This window comes from Camelina sativa, chromosome 7 (assembly GCF_030686135.1).
Source record: "Camelina sativa cultivar CO46 ecotype springtype chromosome 7, ASM3068613v1".
NCBI classification, from domain to species: Eukaryota; Viridiplantae; Streptophyta; class Magnoliopsida; order Brassicales; family Brassicaceae; genus Camelina; species Camelina sativa.
Window position 1 is genome coordinate 14,809,811 of NC_141886.1, and position 20,923 is coordinate 14,830,733.

The 20,923-nt window shown below is 34.7% G+C and overlaps 3 protein-coding genes, 1 long non-coding RNA gene and 1 pseudogene across 5 annotated transcripts; 4 read left to right on the top strand and 1 right to left on the bottom strand.

The window, feature by feature from the left end:
* The first annotated feature begins 2,017 nt into the window (after positions 1-2,017).
* On the top strand, positions 2,018-2,743 carry LOC104700984 (uncharacterized). The gene has a single exon (XM_010416603.3). It carries the CDS (start codon positions 2,077-2,079, stop codon positions 2,473-2,475), a length of 399 nt encoding a protein of 132 aa, XP_010414905.2. The 5' UTR covers positions 2,018-2,076; the 3' UTR covers positions 2,476-2,743.
* Positions 2,744-5,107: 2,364 nt separating this feature from the next.
* On the top strand, positions 5,108-6,296 carry LOC147941215 (uncharacterized). The gene is made up of 3 exons (XR_015560775.1): positions 5,108-5,289; positions 5,386-5,588; positions 5,712-6,296. It is a non-coding gene; the product is annotated as an uncharacterized LOC147941215 (long non-coding RNA).
* A 2,918-nt stretch (positions 6,297-9,214) lies between these two features.
* Positions 9,215-10,838, top strand: LOC104700986 (acyl carrier protein 3, chloroplastic-like). The gene is made up of 4 exons (XM_010416605.3): positions 9,215-9,455; positions 9,933-10,031; positions 10,202-10,327; positions 10,502-10,838. The coding sequence occupies exons 1-4, from the start codon at positions 9,402-9,404 to the stop codon at positions 10,628-10,630; spliced, it is 408 nt and encodes a 135-aa protein (XP_010414907.1). The 5' UTR covers positions 9,215-9,401; the 3' UTR covers positions 10,631-10,838.
* Positions 10,839-12,901: 2,063 nt separating this feature from the next.
* Positions 12,902-14,513, top strand: LOC104704546 (importin subunit alpha-1 pseudogene; annotated as a pseudogene).
* Positions 14,514-14,990: 477 nt separating this feature from the next.
* On the bottom strand, positions 14,991-18,985 carry LOC104700988 (putative serine/threonine-protein kinase At1g54610). Of its 2 annotated transcripts, none has more exons than XM_010416607.2 (8): positions 18,644-18,985; positions 18,131-18,559; positions 17,749-18,033; positions 17,309-17,626; positions 16,633-16,860; positions 16,430-16,530; positions 15,775-15,892; positions 14,991-15,463 (listed from the first exon to the last, which is right to left on the bottom strand). In XM_010416607.2, exons 2-8 carry the CDS (start codon positions 18,497-18,499, stop codon positions 15,161-15,163), a joined length of 1,722 nt encoding a protein of 573 aa, XP_010414909.1. In that variant the 5' UTR covers positions 18,500-18,559; positions 18,644-18,985; the 3' UTR covers positions 14,991-15,160. The 2 variants fall into 2 exon arrangements, with proteins under 2 accessions (XP_010414909.1, XP_010414910.1); XM_010416608.2 differs by having other exon boundaries at positions 14,991-15,460; positions 18,644-18,983.
* Positions 18,986-20,923: the final 1,938 nt, after the last annotated feature.

A 20,923-nucleotide genomic window follows, 5' to 3' on the forward strand; every position in this document is an offset into this window, starting at 1 on the left:
GACTCACCCTTTTACGCTCTTCCATTGGACATGCCCTTAACACTATCAATTTAATTAAAAATAATTTCACCTAGAATACATTTTTTTTTTCCAAATTGAACCCATATTTCTCACTTTCATTGTATCAATTTATATATATATATATATATATATATATATATATAATTCCTCTCTCAATATCCCACTAAACAATTATTATTCAGTAGAAAAGTTGTGTGATTAATTTAAGTTTTCTTATCATCATTTTTATTTCCAAGCTGTTATGTTTAATCGTTTTATTTATTTCTCTAACTAATTGTTCTGACCTTAATAATGAGAGAGCTAGATTTCCAGAGAGATGGTTGATTAAAAAAAAACTGATAGATTTGTAGAGGTTTTGATCTTTTTGTGTATTTACGTTTTTGATATATAAAAACTTTGAGAATCTCATGTCGTAGTATTCTAAAAAATGTGGTTAATGAATAAAATAGTGAAGATCCTATGTCCCTATATCACTAGAATTTATAACATTTAAAAATCAGTGATAACAAAACTTTTTATATAACAAGGTATTTTAGAGTCATCAAAGTATAAAATATCTAAAAGTTCATAAACCAACAACAACGGAATCCCAAAAATTTTAAAAATTTCCACCAATAAGTATTCTGCTAGCTAGGTGATCATGAGTGATTGTGATTCACAATCTTTTTTTTTGATGTCTATGAATTAAGAATCTTTTTTTGTATGTTTGTTAAAGTTAGACCAAGAACAAATTTTATGGAGGTATATATCTTATACAAGGGAACTCAGAGATGCCTAAATCATAAATATATATCTTATAACAGGAACAAATATTATGGAGATTTTTCTACCAATAAGTTCACCTAAATAATTGTTACTTTTATTCGTTTATCAAAGATTACGCAGTTAGATCTATCATTTTCAAATAATTGTTAATTTCTCTTTTATGGTAGATATTTTTTTTTTGTCTTTCTCATAAGGCTAATTCTTTGTATCAATAACTATAATGAAAAAAAAAAAAAAAAAAACAACAAGAGTTAGGTTTGGTGTAGTGTGTGTTTCAGTGGGTTAGTTCACACGAAAGACGTGTTCAAATGGGTTCCGTAAGTTTTTTAACGGTAAAGAAGGAAGAAGCAAAACAAAGCAAGCATAGATTCTTGTCTACGCGTATGTCTTTTGGATGTATTCATATTTGTCTGCTTAATTAAGTCCTTCCGTGTCTTAGTTTGGACAACTATGCAAGATCAAATGTCCACACTGATCGTACGTACCACATCTCTTTACCTTGCTTCTTCTTTTTTTCTCTTTTATAAACTATTTTGGGTTTCTGACAACTGGTACTTGCATGGATCTGAATGTGATGTCTATCGACTATCGTCCAATGCAATTTGCAAAATAAGCATTATTATATTGTTCTGATTTTCTTTTTTAAAGAATATAGTTAAACACATCTATAAATACGTTTATTACCATAAAATATAAACACAACGAGACAAAATTTTGGTTTTGTGTTTTTTTTTTTTTTTTTTTGGAGGAAGAAGTGAATCTTGCTAATTTCTATGAGATATTTCCCATTATTATTTTTCTCATATGTTACCATTGTGCATTTCTTTCAAAATTAATTGCATATATATATTTCATATATGTTAATAATATTGTCCAAATCAAACTAGAAATATATTTGTTCAAGTAATCAAATAAAGCAATGACTATAAGATACTTACTGATTTATAATATTTTTTTTTTTTATCACAAACTTTGAAGAGTACTAATCAGCAGTCCAAATTAATTCCTATTAGGTTCATGTTTGCAGTTTCAAATATTATGAGATTTTAGATGGCAAAAAGATTCGTGTAAATGGTACTTTAAAATGTGAAAGTACGATTTGATTATATTCTCTTTTCTTTGTTGTACGTTTGATATTAAAAGTAGAGGAATACGATTCTTGAGTGTGGAATCTTGCCTTCTCTACCACGCTTCATGCATGTGTAAGCAATATAAAAAGGTAGATGTGTGTTTATTTCTTTCCAACTTTGAAACTCACAAGACAGTTTTCTTAATTCTCTCCCTTGCAAAATGGTGGATCGTCATGGTGGGTACAAACGCGACGAGAAGAACCATTATCGTTTTTCTCATCACGATCTTAGAGCTGACGGCGTAGTTGCTCAGGTAGAGAAGTCAGTCAATATAATTATCGGTCATAGACAAACGCAAAGGCAGGCCACTTCAAGGGAACAAAATCAATCGGGTTACAAAGGCACCACCTCAAGGGATGAAGGTAAAACGAAGGAGAAGTACACAACTATGAAGATCCCAAAATGGAAGCATTATGATTCAGAGAACAAGTTAGGTCAAAAGGAGAACATGAATGAAAAGCCAACCATGATCGACGCTGGTGGATGGGTCAGGCCAAATAGAGCCATGTGGGCTTCACCTCCAAATTCCTCAAGCTCCAAGTCACAAAACAATAACTGATTACCTGAGAGAAGCTGGTGAGAACATATGTATGAACTTACATGTTCAAGTTTGGGAAGTAGACAAATGTTGAGAGAGAGCTAAGCACGTCTTTTCAAAACATTAGTTGTGAATCAGCCATGGAGGGGTTGGTGTGGCATATACTAGATATGCGTCTAGATGGGCGAATTTTATGTGTTTGTTATATGTAATAAATATTGTACCATGGAGTCGATATATTTATGTACTGTATATTATGTGCGTATGTAATATATGGGATTCAATAAAACTTATCTGAGGTCAAAAAAATAAAAAAGTAAAAAACTTATCTTTATTATTTTTGATATCTTTGGATTAAGAACGCCTGATTCATAGTTAATCTCTACTATGTGATTAACCCGATTTCGTGGAGTCGAATTCCGATAAGAAGTATCGCATATGTGGACTTTTAACCACTTCACTAAAAACATTATTCCATAAAATTTATCTTTATTTGTTTTCATTATTTTGTTGTAAATTCATTTACTTCAAACTAGGTATTCTCCCGCGGCAAACCGCGGGCTGAGTTTTTTTTGATGAAAATTTGTAATAATTTATTTTGTTATTATGTTATTTATAACAGTTTGTGGTTAAATATTTATTGCTTATATTATAATTTTTGTATTTTAAAAATGTTCATTGAAAGCCTGTCAATAAAACATTTACATATAATGAATAAAATTATTTAAACTTTTGTCAATTAAACGAAATCCTTGCTATAGTTGTGAAATAAGTAAAAAAATATAACTAACATGTAAAAACGAACAACTAAATCTTATCTGTTAATTTTTTTTTAAAATACGAATTAGTTTTAATTCTAATAGATTTGTTTTTTACTTTTCTACAATTTATTTTATTTGATGTGTGCCCCTATTTTCGTTTTTTTAATTAATTATGTTTATTTAATTAATTAATTAATCTTAATTAAGTTTTTCTAATGGCAATTGAATGTAATTTTTATTTTTTTACATATTTTAAGGTTAGTTTTATATTTCTACTTCCCAATTAATTTAGTAGGATGACCGTATATATATTTTTGAATGACTTAAATCAATATAATTTAATAATTTAATTGGCAACCCATCTTGAATGGTGGGATCTGAAATTAATAAATTCCAAGTATCTTATTAAATAAATGTTGATTTTGAAGTTGCTTTAAAAGTATTTAATTGGAATGAAAAAAAAACAAGATAAAAATATCCTAGAGTGGAAGTTATCAACTATAGGCATAAATGTAGATAATTTAGTTTAGAGAAATGAAATAAAGATTATGACTGGACTTTTTTCTTTTATCAAAAGTCTGTATTGAAATGTAATACAACACTTGTTAAAAAAACAAAAAATAAAGTTTTAAAACAACACCTAATTTAAAACAGAGGGAATAATTTTTTTTAATTCATATATGAAAACCCAAAAAAAGTTGAAAACGAATAAGTTTTTAACCAAGAATTTATAATTACATGTTGGTTCTACTTTGTGGGATCATCTAGTGAAAGAACTAGTATTTGCCACATACATGATATGCTCGAAAGCAGGATGGGGCAATGGGTAGCTACAAATGATAGTGTCATTATAAGACTTGCAAATGAAAATAGTACTGTCTCCATCTCCAATCTTAGAAGGCACTAAACTAGCAGGCAGAGAAAGTTGAAGCTAGTGATGGTGATGAAGCAGTGTTGTGGGAAGTTGAATCAGTTGAGGAGGAAGGGCGGTTGAGGGTTACTACAAAAGGAGAAAGATTATCAAAGTGGAGAAGATCTCTTTGTATGGTGAGCCTGCAGATTCATTTGCGCGGTATTGTTGGTTCAAGATCAGATGAAGATGGTATTCCTGGAAAGAAGGAAACCATGTGGTGATTGCCAGCTTGAGCTTTGCAATAAGGGAGCTTATGTTGTAGCATATATATCAGCCTCGCCCATCAAACGTTCGATAAGTTCCTTAATAGTAACAGAACCAAGTTTGCCTCTAATTAATTTATACCACCTCGAACGACCTTCATCATTCGTAGTTGCAGCAATTAATTCTTCTTGCTTGCTGCAGTACAAGACAAACCAATAATTTGGTAAAATTCTTGACTGCGAAAATCTTAATGGTTGGCCACCAAAAACAAACCATAATTCATCTGGATCGGCTATATACACATGCCTACAGGCTACATAGCATTTGGTGAACCAATTGACAAGACAAAGAACATTGTTTAACAAACTGGGAGAATAACGAACCAAGATTGGGATTTTACCAATAATGTATCCAACTTATGCAACCCTTCCAAGATTTGTAAAATATCTATAAAATATTTGTGTTTGGAGTAAGAGTCGATAAAACTCACATGGCCAGAATAATTATTAGTTTTAATATTTGTACTAACAATTGTTTTTATCAAATTTAAAAGATGATGCTAAAGTTCATCTTTCGGAAAAAAATAGAAGGATGAAATAGATTGGATAAAAGGATTTAATTCTGTTGTGCCCCTATCTTAAAAAAAACTTTCTCGTTTTCCCTCCTATAATAATTAATTTATTTTCTTTTTCTTTTTAATGGAAAAATTGGTGAATGACCACAAAATTTGTAGAAATTTTGTTAATTACCAACGCAACCAAGATCCATTCGGGTTATCCACTAAAATTGGATCTAAATTTTTCTCTCCCGATCCATTCCTCCTTCTTTCTTCTCTGATGAACCAAAAAAAATTTGAACGATCTCTTCTTGGATCTTCTCCGATCAAACATCTCCTCTGTTTTCTCAGCATCTTAATCAAATCTGATTTATTTCTTCAGTTTTTTCTCTCTTTCAAAGGTAAGCCTCTAAAATCTCATATGAAATTAAGGTTTGTAAACTATGATTTCATTTCAAAATTAGATTAAAAAAACCTGTTTCTTTTGTTAATCCCAGCTATATCAATACCACCCAAAACGAGAAACGGTATAGATTGTCAGAAAAAGAGAAAGAACAATCCTCCGACAGAAAAAGTTCCTCCTTCGCCAGTCTCAATCTCTCCTCCTCCAGCAGCCTCAACCGCTCCTCCTCCACCAGCCTCAATCGCTTTTCCTCCTTTAGCAACAATCACATCTCCTCCTCTAGTAGAAACAAGTAAAGTAATTCCTCCTCATTCACCATCAGACATCTCTCTTCCTCGGCTAACATCAAACGAAGAACATTTGAATCCTCAATGGCTACCACATGTAAATAGAATGAAATTTTGGTTAGTTTTTGTGTAGGAGCAGAATAGAGACCTTTGTGTTTCGGTACACATAAGTTTTCTTGTACAACAATGGATGGATACAACTATGGGTAATAGAGAAGAGGCTGATGAGATGGTTGATGAAGCTTTCAGCAATGCAGTAGCAGGAAATGATGAAGTGGCTAGTGAAAAGATGAAGCAGAAACAGGAGAAGAGACTGATGAGATGGAACCTGAAAAGATAAGTGGTGGATGAACGTTGGTGAAGCTGAAGACTTGTACTAAGAAGATGAAGAACATGTCAACCTTCAAAATACCTTAAGAGTCTGTATACAAAGGAAAGAGGGGAAAGAAGAAAGATGAACCTGCAAAGTAAATCATAGTTGTGTTTACAACTCATAATAGATTTCTGTTGGTACTTTTTTTGGTTGACGTTAGTTTAGATGTATTGTATTTGGATGTTTTTGCAACTGAGATTTTTAGGTACAACTGAGATATTTTAGATACAACTGGGATATTTTAGGTACAACTAAGACCATTTTATAAAATGAGTTATTGAAATTTATTTAAAACATGTATTAAAAGTGTATTTTAAATGGATTAAAAAGAAATTGTGTAAAAAATGAATTAAAATAAAATTAATGAATTTAATATGGATGAAAATGAATCTCATTTAACTCATTTACCACATGTTTTTAATGATCATTTAACACATGTTTTGGAAAAAAAAATGAATCTCATTTAACACATGTTTTAATTTGAAAAATAATAAAATATTGCCAAATTTTTCATGTAATTGTACTTCAAACCTATAGTTGTACGAGCATGAACATTACTACTTTTACCTTATTACCAGTAGTACCTTACAATAAATTAAATTTTTATAGTTGTACTTTTCATATTAGGTAATTATAATACATTTTATACAATATCATAAGATAATATGTCTAAAATAACTGATTTACATGTTTTGACATAATTACTTGGATGAAAATAGCAAAGTGACCATCAAAGTATTAGGAATATATGCTCTATATTGGACCATCAAAGTGACCATATAATTTACATGGTCAAAGTGACCATAATATTTGCTCTATAGTTGTTTTGTATATGTTTGTATTCACTAACAATATAAATAGATGGATTTAGTTGAATTTTAAAATTTAGTACTTATAAAGTTCAAAGTTGTACCATAGGTGTATCGTAGTTGTACTACGAGTATGAAAAATTGTCGAGTTTTAAATGAAACGTAGGTGTACCCTAGTTGTACATGTTACATTCAGTTGTACCGTAACTACAGAAACCAGTCCTGCAGTCAAAAATAGAACAATTGAGTCTTACAACCAAAACAAAAACTATTTCAAACATCACCTACATAGAAACTAATCACGGAAAATGTCATACAAGCTTTCTGAGCAGCTCTTTATGTTCACACTTTTCACCTGCATAAAGAGTCATGATACCATCACGCTCAAAAATATATATTGGTTTCTTAGGATTCACTGAAACTGGAATATAGCTAAACTTCATCTTCGTCCCTGCAACTACCATCATCTTTTTGTATATTTTATCAACCAATGCAGAATAAGTAACCTCTTCAATAGGTGCTTTCATTAAAAAAGCATGACGAGCAACTTCTCTTGAAATCCATTGTATTTCATTTCCATTGTTTAAATAATTTCTCTCATAATCAGAATGAATGAATGTGCAAAGATTATTATTCATTACTCCTTGCAAATAGAATACAAACTAGCATTAAAATACTTCTCGCTTTCTTTCAGTTGTCCCAGTTGTACCAGTTAATATCTGTTGTACCTACATCTATAGAAAGGAGAAAACCTAATTTCTATCTAGCTCGATTCAACTACTAGTTCCATAAATTATAAACGTAATATGACTCTAATAGACTTGAACCAATGAGAATTAACAAGATCAACATACAAAAAAATGATTTTAATCTAAATCTAAGAATGTCCCCAAATTAGAACACATTACAAATCTAACACATCAACACTACCTACACCATAAACAAGTTTCAAATACGTTGAAATTGAACAAAAACAGTTGAATAGACCCAAAAATTACCTAAAACGAGCTTCAATGGAGCTTTAATGGTGGAAGATTTGTTTTTCGTTGGTCGTACGGATGATGTCGGAAGGGAGAAAGAGATGGGTTATGATTGGTTTGTTTTTTTCTTTTTTGTTTTTTTAAATATATTCAATATCTCTAGTTTAATTAAATAATGCAAAACTAAAAAAAGGGGCAAAACTGAGAATTAGAATTGTTGTGAATAGACCTGGGCGTTCGGTTCTATCAGTTAAATCAGGTCGGTTTATTCGGTTTTTTAAATTTTCGGTTCTTTAAAAATTTTGCCGAATTAAACCTAATTTTTATTTGGTTCGGTTCATTCGGTACTCGGTTTATTCGGTTCAGTTATCTGCTTTAAATTCTATTCCGAATTGAATCGAATTTCATTTTATTTCGGTTAATTCGGTTAACCGAATATGAAAACAATATACATCCTCTATGAAAAATCAGAAGATCCGATGGAGAAACTCTTCAAAAAGTATGAAGAAGTTACAACCATGTATAATCGATTAAATCCATAAAAAAATTAAATGTCAAACCTTTTGATAGCGAGCAAACCCGAGCTTCAAACATAAAAACTAGAGTTTCATAGCTTTAAAACGATTAGGGGATTAGATGAAAAATTAGGCTAAAGACGACAACAGAACTGATAAATGGTGAGTTATACTGCAAAGAATTGAAAACCAGGAAAGATAAAAAGATTTGTTCTCTGGCTTTTGATTTTCAGTTTTGTGAGAGGGAGAAGGAGAGAGAGAAACGTCTGAGAGGCAGTGGAAGAGAAACAAATTAGAGTTAGGATTTTGTTATTTTATTTCAATGATATTAAATAGTTCGTGGGCTGTAATAATATTGGGTCTGACCATACAATTCATCCATGTATATATTAAGCCCAAAAAAATCCTAAATTTATTTAAACGCAAGTAACATAGCGTTTTGTTTATTTATTTTTTCTTATTTCATCGTCTATTCGTCTTTCCTTCAGTCATCCATGGCGGATCTGCAACTCAATCTCATTTTAACAGCTTAACCCTGGCAGATCTTCGAGGATAGGTGATAGTTGGAAGAGAACCGAATAACCGTTCGGTTATGGCTTGTCGAACCGAACCGAACTGATAACCGAAATCTCTAAAAAAACCTGCCGATCGGTTTACTCCTTCTCTCAAATTCGGCACCGATAACCGAACGTCCAGGACTAGTTGTAAAAGTATAGAGGTATATAGAATTAAAGTGGATAATGTATAAAAGAATTTTTGAGATAAGGGCACACCATATTTAAATCCTTGGATAAAATTGAATCACAAGTTTCTCTTTCAGTTTTACTATAATATAATTATTTTTCATATTTAAATATTGAAAAAAATTACAACTTAACAAAGAACTCATTAAAGTTTAAAAAGTATAATTAATTAGATTTAGAAAATATAATTAGCTTTAAGAATTAACATCATTTTCCAAGCTGCATCTACTACATATATCTGCCAAAGCACCCACCCCCACCTGTCTTTTTTTATCTGTGTTCACTTTCATTGGAATCTCAGAAGTATATAAAAAAAAACTAACTCTCCCACTTGGGTTCATCACTCTCTCACTGTGCCTCCACATCTCTTCGCCCCAGCAGCCTCCGATCTCTTCATAAATCTATGGCTTCTTCCATTGCTGCGTCCACTTCCCTGCAAGCTCGTCCTCGCCAAATGGTCTATTTCTCTTCTTCCCTCTAATCTCCTCTTTTGATTCATCTAATCGTGTTAACAGATCTGATTGTTTTCTTACTTTTCTTTCACTTCGCCTTTTATGACACGGATCTCGATCTAGTTAATATGGTAGACATCTAATTCCAGAATCGTTTGCCTAGCTATAGGACTTTGATCTGTTGAAATGGCTGCTTCTGCTTAGATCTTTTGTTATTGGAATACTTATCTTCTAAGAATTTATTTTCTGGAGGTTTTTAGTCTGGTCGATCTGATCGCTCCCGGAATAGTTCTTGTGAACGTTGTTAAAATGAAGGATTGGTTCTTATATATAGATCTTAGTTGCTTCTTGTTTAACATTGTCTGGTAATTCAAGCAACCGAGAAGCTTGTTTCCGCTGTTTCGGTTATCTCTTTTCGAGTTTTGCTTTGTAGTGATTGAAAGTGTTTTGTGGAATCTGATTTGATGATTTGATGACGGCAGGCGATAGCGGTAAATCCGATAAAATGCAATAGCTTTGGAAGAAGCAATCTTTCTTTTAAGATTCGTCAGCTTCCTACCCGCTTGACCGTTTCCTGCGCTGTAAGACTCTCTCTCTTCTTGTCTCTTCTTCTCTCATATATATATATATGATTACGATGATGTGTTCCCAATTCACTTTTACACCCCCAAAACGTTACTTAAGAAGTTTCAGCAATGCGTTTTGTTTTGTAATGATCATGGTTTCTTGACTTGATTGATGGTAAAATCAGGCTAAACCTGAGACAGTGGAGAAGGTGTGTGCTGTTGTCAAGAAGCAACTCTCACTTGATGATGATACCATGAAAGTTGAGGCTGCCACCAAATTTGTTGATCTTGGTGCTGATTCTCTCGACACGGTAATTCTTTTTGTCTTACATCCCCATCCGCTTTAACAACAACCATTGAGTTCCAACTCCTTGTAAATTTTGTCGCTTGCATATGCTGTGTTTATTGTAGAAGCAACAAAATTGGAAATATAGAACTAGATAGATATACATATTTAATATGTTCTCTTGTGTTGGGTTTCACAGGTGGAGATTGTGATGGGACTAGAGGAAGAGTTTGGGATCGAAATGGATGAGGAGAAAGCACAGACAATCACCACAGTTGAGAAAGCAGCTGAGCTCATCGATGAGCTCTTGTTGGAAAAGGCCAAGTAGAAATCGTTTACTACCATTACCAAAAACGAAAACACGAAAACCCAAACCCCCAGTATCTTCTTATTGTTTCGTTTGCTATAGAGCGATTGTGTCCGTTGAGACTTATTCTATTTTGGGAAAATTATTACAATACTTTGTATTTCTTCTAGAACTTTTTATTCCACCTTGCAAGTTATCGTTGCCAAGTTATCAAGTATCTTATTGCTTATTTATCTCTCGTAATATAACTGCTACGAAGTTTGATTCTTCTTGTAACATCATGATGCATCTTCAAAATTAGCTTAACTCCAGAATATTGAAGACTTTTCGTGTTCCAATCTCTGTTGGGGATACACTTTAAAGTAGAGCTGTCAAATGGTCTGTCCATGGACCATTTGGGCGAGTCCATCTGGACATTCTTTTGCATGGGCCAAAGTTGGACAGTCCCAAATGGACAATGGTCCACAAAGTGTCCATGCTCATATTAAGACCATTTCCAAATGGTCATGACCATGGACAACCCATTTTTTTTTTTATTGTCATTCACTTATAAAATCTGAATTTTATTTTTGTTATTTTCTTTTATAAAATCTGAATTTATTTTTGTTGTTATTCACTTATAAAATCTGAGTATTATTTTTGTTATTTTCTTTTATAAAATCTGAATTTTATTTTGTTGTTTCTTTGATAAAATCTATTTTTTTTTTGTTATTTCTCTTCTAAAATTATGAGTTTGGTGGAAAATTACGTAATTACAGTTTCTCCTCAAAACCAAAATTAGAGAATCCACATTTTTTGCCAAAACCGTAAAACTGTGTTTTCCCGCCAAAACCGTAAAATTACGTTTTCTCGCTAAAACCGTAAAATTATGTTTTTCCGCCAAAACCGTAAAATTGCATTTTTCCGCCAAAACTGTAAAATTGTGTTTTTCCGCCAAAACCGTAAAACTGTGTTTTCCCGCCAAAACCGTAAAATTATGTTTTCCCGCCAAAATCGTAAAATTGTGTTTTCCCGCCAAAAACGTAAAAATTGTGTTTTCCCGCCAAAACCGTAAAATTACGTTTTCCCGCCAAAACCGAAAAATTATGTTTTCCCGCCAAAACCGAAAAATTACGTTTTCCCGCCAAAACCGTAAAACTGTGTTTTCCCGCCAAAATCGTAAAATCACTTTTCCTGCCAAAATCGTAAAATTGTGTTTTCCCGCCAAAATCGTAAAATTGTGTTTTCCAGCTAAAACCGTAAAATTACGTTTTCCCGCCAAAACCGTAAAACTGTGTTTTCCCGCCAAAACCGTAAAATTACATTTTCCTGCCAAAACCGTAAAACTGTGTTTTCCCGCTAAAATCGTAAAATCACTTTTCCGCAAATACAATAATTTATCTGTTTTATGAAAAAAAATTATAAATGTATTTATGAAAATAAAAATTTATAAATGTAAAATATAATAATTTAAAATTATTTAGTTGTAAATGGAATTTCTCATTTTTGTAAGTGGGCAACCCATTGTCTATTTGGTTAAGCCCATATGGTCAATGGACAAAAATGATCAAATACCCAAATAGACCATTTATTTTTTGGTCTGACCATGGTCAGCCCATATGTATATGGACATGGGCATGTCCATGGGCGGCCCGCCCAATTGACAGATATACTTTAAAGCTTAATATTAACACATCAAATGATCATGCTTTTACGATTTATCTAAAGCAAACTGAAGTGTAGCTTACGGTTGATATATATATATATCGATAGTTTTTATTTCATTGGATTTGTTACTCAAAACGGTTTTAAAAAACAACAATAGGAAATTCTATCTCTTCAAGTAAATTAACACCCAAATTGCTAAATCATTAGAGGAGCATCATTATGGCAACAACATTGAACATTATGAGGAGAAACAGAAACAATATAACATGCTCCACCTCTGAACCCTCTTGCTCGACAAGCCAGTAGACATTCATGACTCCAAACCTGGGCCGAATACACTGAGAAATGCAGTTCCCTGGATCTCATTTTTCCTGAATATATCTAATCTGATATAATGAAAATACATATGCAAATAGATTTCTATATAGCCCTAGCGTATAAATAATTAACATTATAAAATAGGTTTCCATATTACTAGTTCCCTTTTTTTAATCAGGTATTGGAAACCTTTTTTGTTTTAATTAGTTAGTCAAATTTACATATCTAGGGTTTACTTTTTTTCTCCGCAGGATCCATCTATATATACACCAGAACTCAATACGTTACGTCTATCTGTGTGCAAATCGATCGAGTAATATTTTTCTTTCTCATTCGCTTTATTGAATCTCCTTCTCGAAACAGAGCCATGTCGCTGAAACCTAGCGCGAGGACTGAGGCCCGCCGGAACCAGTACAAAGTTACGGTGGATGCGGAGGAGGGAAGACGGAGGAGAGAAGACAACATGGTTGAGGTTCGTAAAATCAAACGTGAGGAGAGTCTGATGAAGAAGAGGCGTGAAGCTCTTCATGATTTCTCGGGCTCTGTCGACGATATGAAGTTGGAGAGTTAGTCCGATATGGTCGCCGGGGTTTGGTCGGAAAATCCTGACTTGCAGCTTAATTCAACTACTCAGATCAGGAAGCTTCTATCTATCCGCAGAAGTCCTCCAATCGATAAAGTGATAGGCTCTGGAGTCGTGCCTCGGTTAGTTGAGTTTCTTAAGAAAGAAGATAACCCTAAGATTCAATTAGAGGCAGCTTGGGCTCTAACAAACATTGCATCTGGAACATCGGATCACACAAAGGTCGTAATCGAACACAATGCTGTTCCAATCTTTGTCCAGCTTCTTGCTTCACCCAATGATGATGTCCGTGAACAAGCTGTATGGGCGTTAGGTAACGTTGCTGGTGATTCAAAGCAGTGCCGTGATTATGTTCTTAATTGTGGAATACTTGTTCCGCTTCTCAATCAGCTTAATGAGCATACCAAATTGTCTATGCTTAGACAAGTCACATGGACCTTGTCAAACTTGTCTCGTGGTGGTGGCCAGGTGAATCCCGAGGCGCTTCAAGCCCTTCGACGATTAATTCATTCTACCGATGAACAAGTCTTGACAGATGCTTGTTGGGCTCTCTTTTACATCTCTAAAGAGACCAATGACAAAATCCAGACTGTCATCGACGCCGGTGTTGTCCCAAGACTTGTTGAACTTCTCCTCCATCCTTCTATATCAGTGGTAACTCCTGCGCTTCGCACGGTTGGAAATATAGTACGTGGAGATGATCTACAAACACAGTTTGTGATCAATAGTGGTGCTCTGCCTTGTTTTGCCAACCTTCTAACTCAAAACTATAAGAAAAGCATTAAAAAAGAAACTTGTTGGACGATTTCAAACATCACAGCGGGAACCAAAGAACAGATCCAGGTTGTATTAGAGGCTAATTTGATTGCACCCTTGGTCAAGCTGCTTCAATGTGCTGAATTTGACATTAAGAAAGAAGCTGCGTGGGCTATTTCAAATGCAGCTTCAGAAGGGTCTCATGATCAGATCAAATACCTTGTAAAACAAGGATGTATAAAACCGTTATGCGATCTCCTAAGATGTCTAGATCCAGAAATCCTAATTCCCTGCCTTAAAACATTGGAAAACATTTTGAAAGTGGGAGAGGAAGAGAAGAAGTTGGGTAATACAGGGGACATGAACCATTACGCTGAGCTGATTGATGATGCAGGAGGGCTAGACAAGATGGAGGACCTTCAGAACCATGACAACAGTGAGATCTATGACAAGGCTCTAAGAATTATGGAGACATACTGGCTTGAAGAAGATGAGGAAATACAACAATCTCCAGAGGGATTCAACTTCAACCGAAGGAAGGGAATAAGAAGCTCGTAGCTTGAGCGCAGATTGGAATAAAGTATCTTTCAAAGAAAAAAATGTAGCTACTGTATATAGCATTGTTCCTGACTAAATTGTGATCTCTGCGACGATTATTTTTTCTTTGAAATTTACCTGTAATGATAAGATGCCAGTTTGCTTTGATCTATTTTATTTTACTCTGTTTTTGGTGACTTTAAACTTGTTTAAAATCTCTGTCTGAAAATTTAGACAGTATATTTTAATAATTACCACATCTTAGTTTTTTGTTGTCACCTCGTTGCGATAGAACTTGTAATGGATTTATTTCAATGAAGATGAACAAATGAGTCTAACCACAGCGATAACACCAAAAGTTAAACACATTCCTAGATGCAAAAATGCAGTGGAAAGTGGAAACCATAAACCTTACAAACAAGTGCATCTGAACGCAAATATGACTGCGTCTACTCGTTAACATCACGACTCAAGGCAGAAAAGCGAAAAACAAAGTCAATTATCTAGTGTTAAGAACAGATTGATATATTTTTAAACTAATAACAACAAAAGAAGTAGTGTATATATATATAATAAATATATAGTTATAATACATGACAGTCTACGCAAATTTTGAAAAGAATTAAAACATTTTCTCTTCGGGAAGCCACAAAGAATAGAGAGTAAACACTTACATTGTTATACATGAAGTAGTAGTAAACAGTTTTTTCTCAAGCCACGACTGCTCTCTTTCCTTTGCTGCTTTTAGTGTTATCTTTCTTCTTTCTTGAAACGCCTGTGATTGGATGACCCAGAGGACCTGACCAAGTCTGGACTTGCGTTGGTGGTTCGTCTTTGGAAAAATTGAAAGAAGATGATGTGAAGGATGAGACCATGTCTCGTGGCACAAATGTCGGGTCTATATGCTGTGAGGCACCTAATGGTAGGCCCATTGCTCCACCATCTTGGTGCGGTGGCGGAAACTTCTCGCTTTTGCTCTTTGCATTTGCGTGTGTAATTAATCTCCTTCTCTGCTGTTTAGAGTCAAAATATACAAAAGATGATGTAAATAAACGGATCAGTCTTTGTGTGTGTGTGTATTTGTAGATATGCCAGAAGCAGAACATTAGTGAAGATTTTGCTTTCCTAAAAACATAAGCATTGGTGGTATAACAAAAAACCATTACTCAGTTCACTTCCTAACATAGACAACAGCCTAAATGCACAAGTATATACACCAAAACCTACAACAGTACTTGCCTAGAAGCAACCTGATTCGAGCTACAGGAATAAATGTAGAAAAGAAGATATGTTATTGAAAAGAAAACAGTTGGGAGGGACATACATCGACATTTGACTGAAGTTCTGCATTAGCTTCAGGAGCTGGAAGCGCTCGATTTGAACGATCTCTGTGCCGATTCTTCCTTGCACCATCCCCTTGGGCTTTACTAGCAGCTCTTTGTCTGCACAGGAGAAAACTGTTAGTCTATGCATGCTAGCAAATACAGTATAAAATAGCTACAAGTAATGGTGGACGCAACAATAATATCTGAATTTCCAAAATAAATGTGTTTCACTCCACTCTATCTGGATGGTAACAGCTTCTATCTAGCCAAAGTCGGATCCTCAACCGGTATATGGTATGGTCGGAAAAACTCTCCACTAAAAAAAATCGAGAGAACACAACTAAATACTAAGTGGGACATGTTTTTCTTTTGTGGTTCATTTCTACCAGGAAATAGTGTATAGACTACCCTGCTTTTCAGTATATGAATCATGATTTGAGTGGAGTACACCAAAATATACAAAATATTTCAACCATTTGCATCTTCACCAAAAGTCATGTTAAGATTCATATATGCTGAACATGAATATTCAATCATATTGGGCTGGTATTCATGCTGAAATAATTGCAAATGTATTTCTAGTGTCATAAGAAAGAGACGTTATCAGTTGAGGTTAGCGATGATTAAGACACAATTGAGAAAAATGTTACTAACCTCCGAGTTTCTTCATCCCGTCGCTTTGCATCCATTTCTTTGCTAGGGGGATACTTTGGCAGATCAGCAGGTTCACAGGCATATGGTTCACTTGTAAAGAACTGGAAAGTGAAAAATTCAGAGTAAACTGATTCAAACCTGCTCAGAATAATCAGGCCAGTTCATATAAAGCAGCATCACCAAAATCAAACCTAAGAACTTACTTCACTTTTTAAAGCAGCAGTCGCAGTTTGGCGGTCTTCTGGTTCGATTGAAAGAAGGGCGTCAATGAGTGGAAGAGATGATGGTGGGAAGTCTTTAAATGTCTCTCTTATGCTTCTTTTGTACGGTTCACGGGGTTTGTATATGGCTCCATGTGTGAATTTTCCTTTTTTCCAATAATCCTCTGATGGTGAACCACATAGCTTGTAAATCTTATGGAGCTGCTCTACCTATTTCATGATGATCATAAGCATGCAGAGAAAATAAGTAATTATTCAGCATGCCGAACTCTCCTATAACATTTCTAGTTTTTATAGACCAGTAAAGAGAAAAAGGTAAAAAAATACTTCATCAAGGAAGTTCAAAGTGCAGTGCAGGGTAATAAAAGTTGACGATGCACACTGTGGGTTTACTTTTTTGCTCATCTTCATAATCATTGTGAGAAAGTGCCAATTTTCAATAAAACTACCCAAGCAACCACTCTAGTTGCATGGAGAGATCTGAATTAATTTGGAATCTAATATGTTCATGTAAATTCATTGTCTATCTGTGTATGTCTGTGAGCGTGCATGCACAAAAGCAGATTTAAAATATTATTAAGAAGGAGATACTAGGGAAAACACAACTTGCATATTGAGTATTGACTGAAATATTAAGATGATGGAATTGACCAGATACCTCTGTCCGACCGGGCATAATAGGTCTTCCCGCCAAGAGCTCAGCTAAAATACAGCCGGCACTCCAAAGATCAATACCTACACCATAATCAGTAGCCCCAAGCAGAAGCTCTGGAGCTCGATACCATAAAGTGACCACTCGACTTGTCATTGGCCGCTTGTGATTTGGATCAAAAATTGTTGCCAGTCCAAAATCAGCAATTTTAAGGACCCCACCATCATCAATAAGAAGATTTGATCCTTTGATGTCACGATGAAGCACGCCACGACTATGGCAATGCTCCATACCAGATATCAATTGACGCATTAAACATTTCACCTGCAAGATGGAGGAGTAATCTGATGATCTTAGCAAGAGACCAAAATGACCTTATATTTGCAGAGGAAATTTTGAAAAGGTACTAAAAATAGCCCTATAAATTTAGATACTGCAGGCCTAACCTCGGGTTCTGAGAACTTAACAACAGGACTTGAAGCAAGACCAGCCAAATCATGATCCATGTACTGAAAGACAAGGTATAAGCTACAAGACATCCTTGACGTAACCAAACCTTCCAACTTCACAACATTAGGATGATCAAGTCTCCGCAAGACAAGAATCTCTCTTGCCATAAACTTGACACTTTCTGGCTCCAAATTGTCAAACCGAACCTTTTTCAACGCTACGATTTTACCAGTCAACATATCCTTTGCTTTGTACACATTACTGTATGTTCCTTGCCCAATCTACAACATCAAAAAAAGAAAAAAAAAAAAAAAGGAATCCACTTGAAGAAATTTTCAAAAAAAAAACACCAAAATATAAGTGGAAATCAATCAAGACCTTATCGATTTTCTCAAAAGTGTCAGCTTTTCTTGGAACCCAACCATTTAAAGCTTCACCACAAGCATCAGAAAGCCAAGAAGGCCAACCAGCAGCAACCTGTTCACCACGCCAATGCTTTGAAGGATTACTCAGCCGTGGATTAGGCTTTGACCTTCTCCGATCACCTTTCGATTTCCTTTCTTTATCGCCATTTTCCTCCTTAGGAAGAATCTCCTCCTCATTCTTCTTCTCTACTTCAGAGACAGCTCCATTACTCTTCTTAGTCACTTGCACACTACTCTCTCCTTCTACTCCACTAGCTTTAGAGCTCTTCCCTTGTTTAGGTTCAGATGTTGCCGCCGCCTCTCGCCCAAATACACAACCCATTACAGTCAATCAATCAATCTAAGCTTCATTTCTCAACATCTTCTTCATCCAAAAAAGAACCTACAAAGAAACCATCAAAACTGTATAAGATACTACCAACCAAGAAAGCTCAAAATCCAGAAAATGAAGTCGATCTGAGATTACTTGGTTCGAATCGAGGTAAACAAAACCCTAATTGATGATTCCGAACTCCATTGAAGCTCAAATTTGCGCCGGCGAAAGAAAAAAACAAAAAAGTAGGTAGAAGTTGAAATCAGAAAACCTAGTTGTTTCAAGAATCTGATTAAGAGAGCTTTTGAAGCTTGAAGCTGTGTTGAGCGGACGAGCGAAGAGAAGAAGTAGGACGAACGAGCGTTTCTTTTTTTTTTTTGGTTTGTTTGGTTGAGACAGTCAATTTAATTTCTTTTTTTCTTTTTTTTTCTTCAGATGACCACCAGGGCAGGGGAAAGAGGAAGGAAGACATATCTCTTCGGGGTCAAACCCCAAAGATCATTTAATTAATATTAATAAAATAAATAGAAATTGGTGTCGAATTGTTTTTTTTTTTAAATACCATTATCTAATTTACTTTTGATTACAGTTGAAATAAAATTACCCTCTCACACATTACATAATTTGTAGTTTGTAGTCTTGGAATGGTAATTTTTTTTCACTATTTTCAAATTTACTATAATATTCTATTTTTACATATAGTTAAATAATATTTAATTCATAACAAAAAATATTAAAGCCAAAAATACGTTTTTTTCTCTCGTTTTGTTTTTTTTATATTGTTTTCTCCTTTAATCTTTCAATTTTTCTTTTATATTTTTTGTTTTGTTTCATCTACTACATCACAATCTATATTTGAGTTGGATTCATATGTTCAAGTTTTAGAGATATGAGTTAAAAAGTTTGCTAGAATATCTACAACGTATGCGAACAAAGTATGTTAGAAAGCCACATATAATATCTACAATAGTTTGTAATGTTTTTTAAATACACATATAAATTAACTTGCGTGTTTTCTTGATAATTTTTATTTGATAGGTATTTTATCCGTTTTTAATTATTTTTTGGTAAACCTTCTACAGATTCTAGCAAACTTTATTTCTTGTAAATAATTTTTCTTACATACTTTTTCATACAATTGATTTTCTATTTTACAAATGATAATTCTGATTTGTTGTTTACAGACAACTAGAACCGACATGTGTTACAGCGCATGAGAATATTTAAGAATACATACAGTCCATAAAGAATTAAAATAGAAACTCAAGGTTAAAGGTCAATGAGTAAAGGAAAGTCCAAAAGTCAAAAGCAAATAATGCCTGGAACGTGAGTTTATTGCCTAGAGGTGACCTTCGTAGATCGGTGCGGGCCGTGGAGACGGTTGCACGAGAGTCCTTGGCTGATGGTTGTTCGAGATTCGAGGATGAATCTATGTTGGTGGGGGGAGAATTGTAACATCCGCGAACCGGAATCCCGGTTTAGGATGTGCATCGATCGATGAAAGTGTAGTGTCGATCGATGCAATGTCGGTTTTGCGAACCGAGTTTAAGTTAAACGTTCCGTTTTGGGGTTAGGAAAACCTTGGAATCGCTTATAAAGCAGAAACTCGAGGGTTTGGCCGAGTTTGACAGTTTCTGCAGAAAAAGAAAGAGAGAAAAAGGGTTGTGAGTGTTCTCGGAGATTTGAGGCTGTTCCTGTAGAGATCTGTAGCTGGGATCATTGTAGGAGTTTCCTAGGAGTGTAGATTTTCTTGTTTAAGGTTCAAAATCTTCTTGGCAAAGGTGAGTGCATGACCATGGCTTATCTAAGCTTGATATTTCTCTGATTTGCTTGTTTTATGTGTTTATTTGGCTTGTTAGAATGTTGTTGAGTCGCAAGAGGCTTTGGGAAGCTTTTTGCGGTATTGGTTTTGTGTTCTTAGTGGTTTAGGAACGGAATTCGGCGAGAAGCTTCAGGAAAAACGATGCTCGGCATGTGCATCGGTCGATGCACTCTATGTGTCGGTCGATGCAATGCGAGGACGACACAGTTTGACCTTGGAGCATCGGTCGATGCCATGTGGAGGTGTCGGTCGATGCGACTCCAGTTGGTGTCAGTCGATGCAGTTGTCTGGTTTGTGTTTGGTTATTGATTGTTGTCTAATGGTTAGAGATATTGTAACGCCCCGACTGCCACCTCTCAGTGGGTCCCATATCCACTCCCAGTCCATGGGCCTACTTTCCTTAATGGGCCTCACGTCCTCTCACTAGGCCCGTGAGCCCATCCATATCTGACGGTCGGTTTTCTATGTTTGGGAGGCTTTAAAGACTTGTTACCATCCATACAAATCACCACATGATCTTTCACTGTGTTTTGTCCTGACTCGCACAGTTCCGACCGTCACTTCCCGGAAGGTCACTCATCCTAAGACTACTCCAGCTCAAGCACGCTTCA

Coding starts and splice junctions, on each gene's coding strand:
- LOC104700986 (XM_010416605.3), top strand. CDS start 9,402: ATGGCTTCTTCCATTGCTGCGTCCACTTCCCTGCAAGCTCGTCCTCGC. Junction 10,032..10,201: donor GCTTGACCGTTTCCTGCGCT/GTAAGACTCTCT, acceptor TGGTAAAATCAG/GCTAAACCTGAGACAGTGGA. Junction 10,328..10,501: donor GTGCTGATTCTCTCGACACG/GTAATTCTTTTT, acceptor TGGGTTTCACAG/GTGGAGATTGTGATGGGACT.
- LOC104700984 (XM_010416603.3), top strand. CDS start 2,077: ATGGTGGATCGTCATGGTGGGTACAAACGCGACGAGAAGAACCATTAT.
- LOC104700988 (XM_010416607.2), bottom strand. CDS start 18,499: ATGGGTTGTGTATTTGGGCGAGAGGCGGCGGCAACATCTGAACCTAAA. Junction 18,034..18,130: donor CTTTTGAGAAAATCGATAAG/GTCTTGATTGAT, acceptor TTGATGTTGTAG/ATTGGGCAAGGAACATACAG. Junction 15,893..16,429: donor CGGGATGAAGAAACTCGGAG/GTTAGTAACATT, acceptor TCTCCTGTGCAG/ACAAAGAGCTGCTAGTAAAG.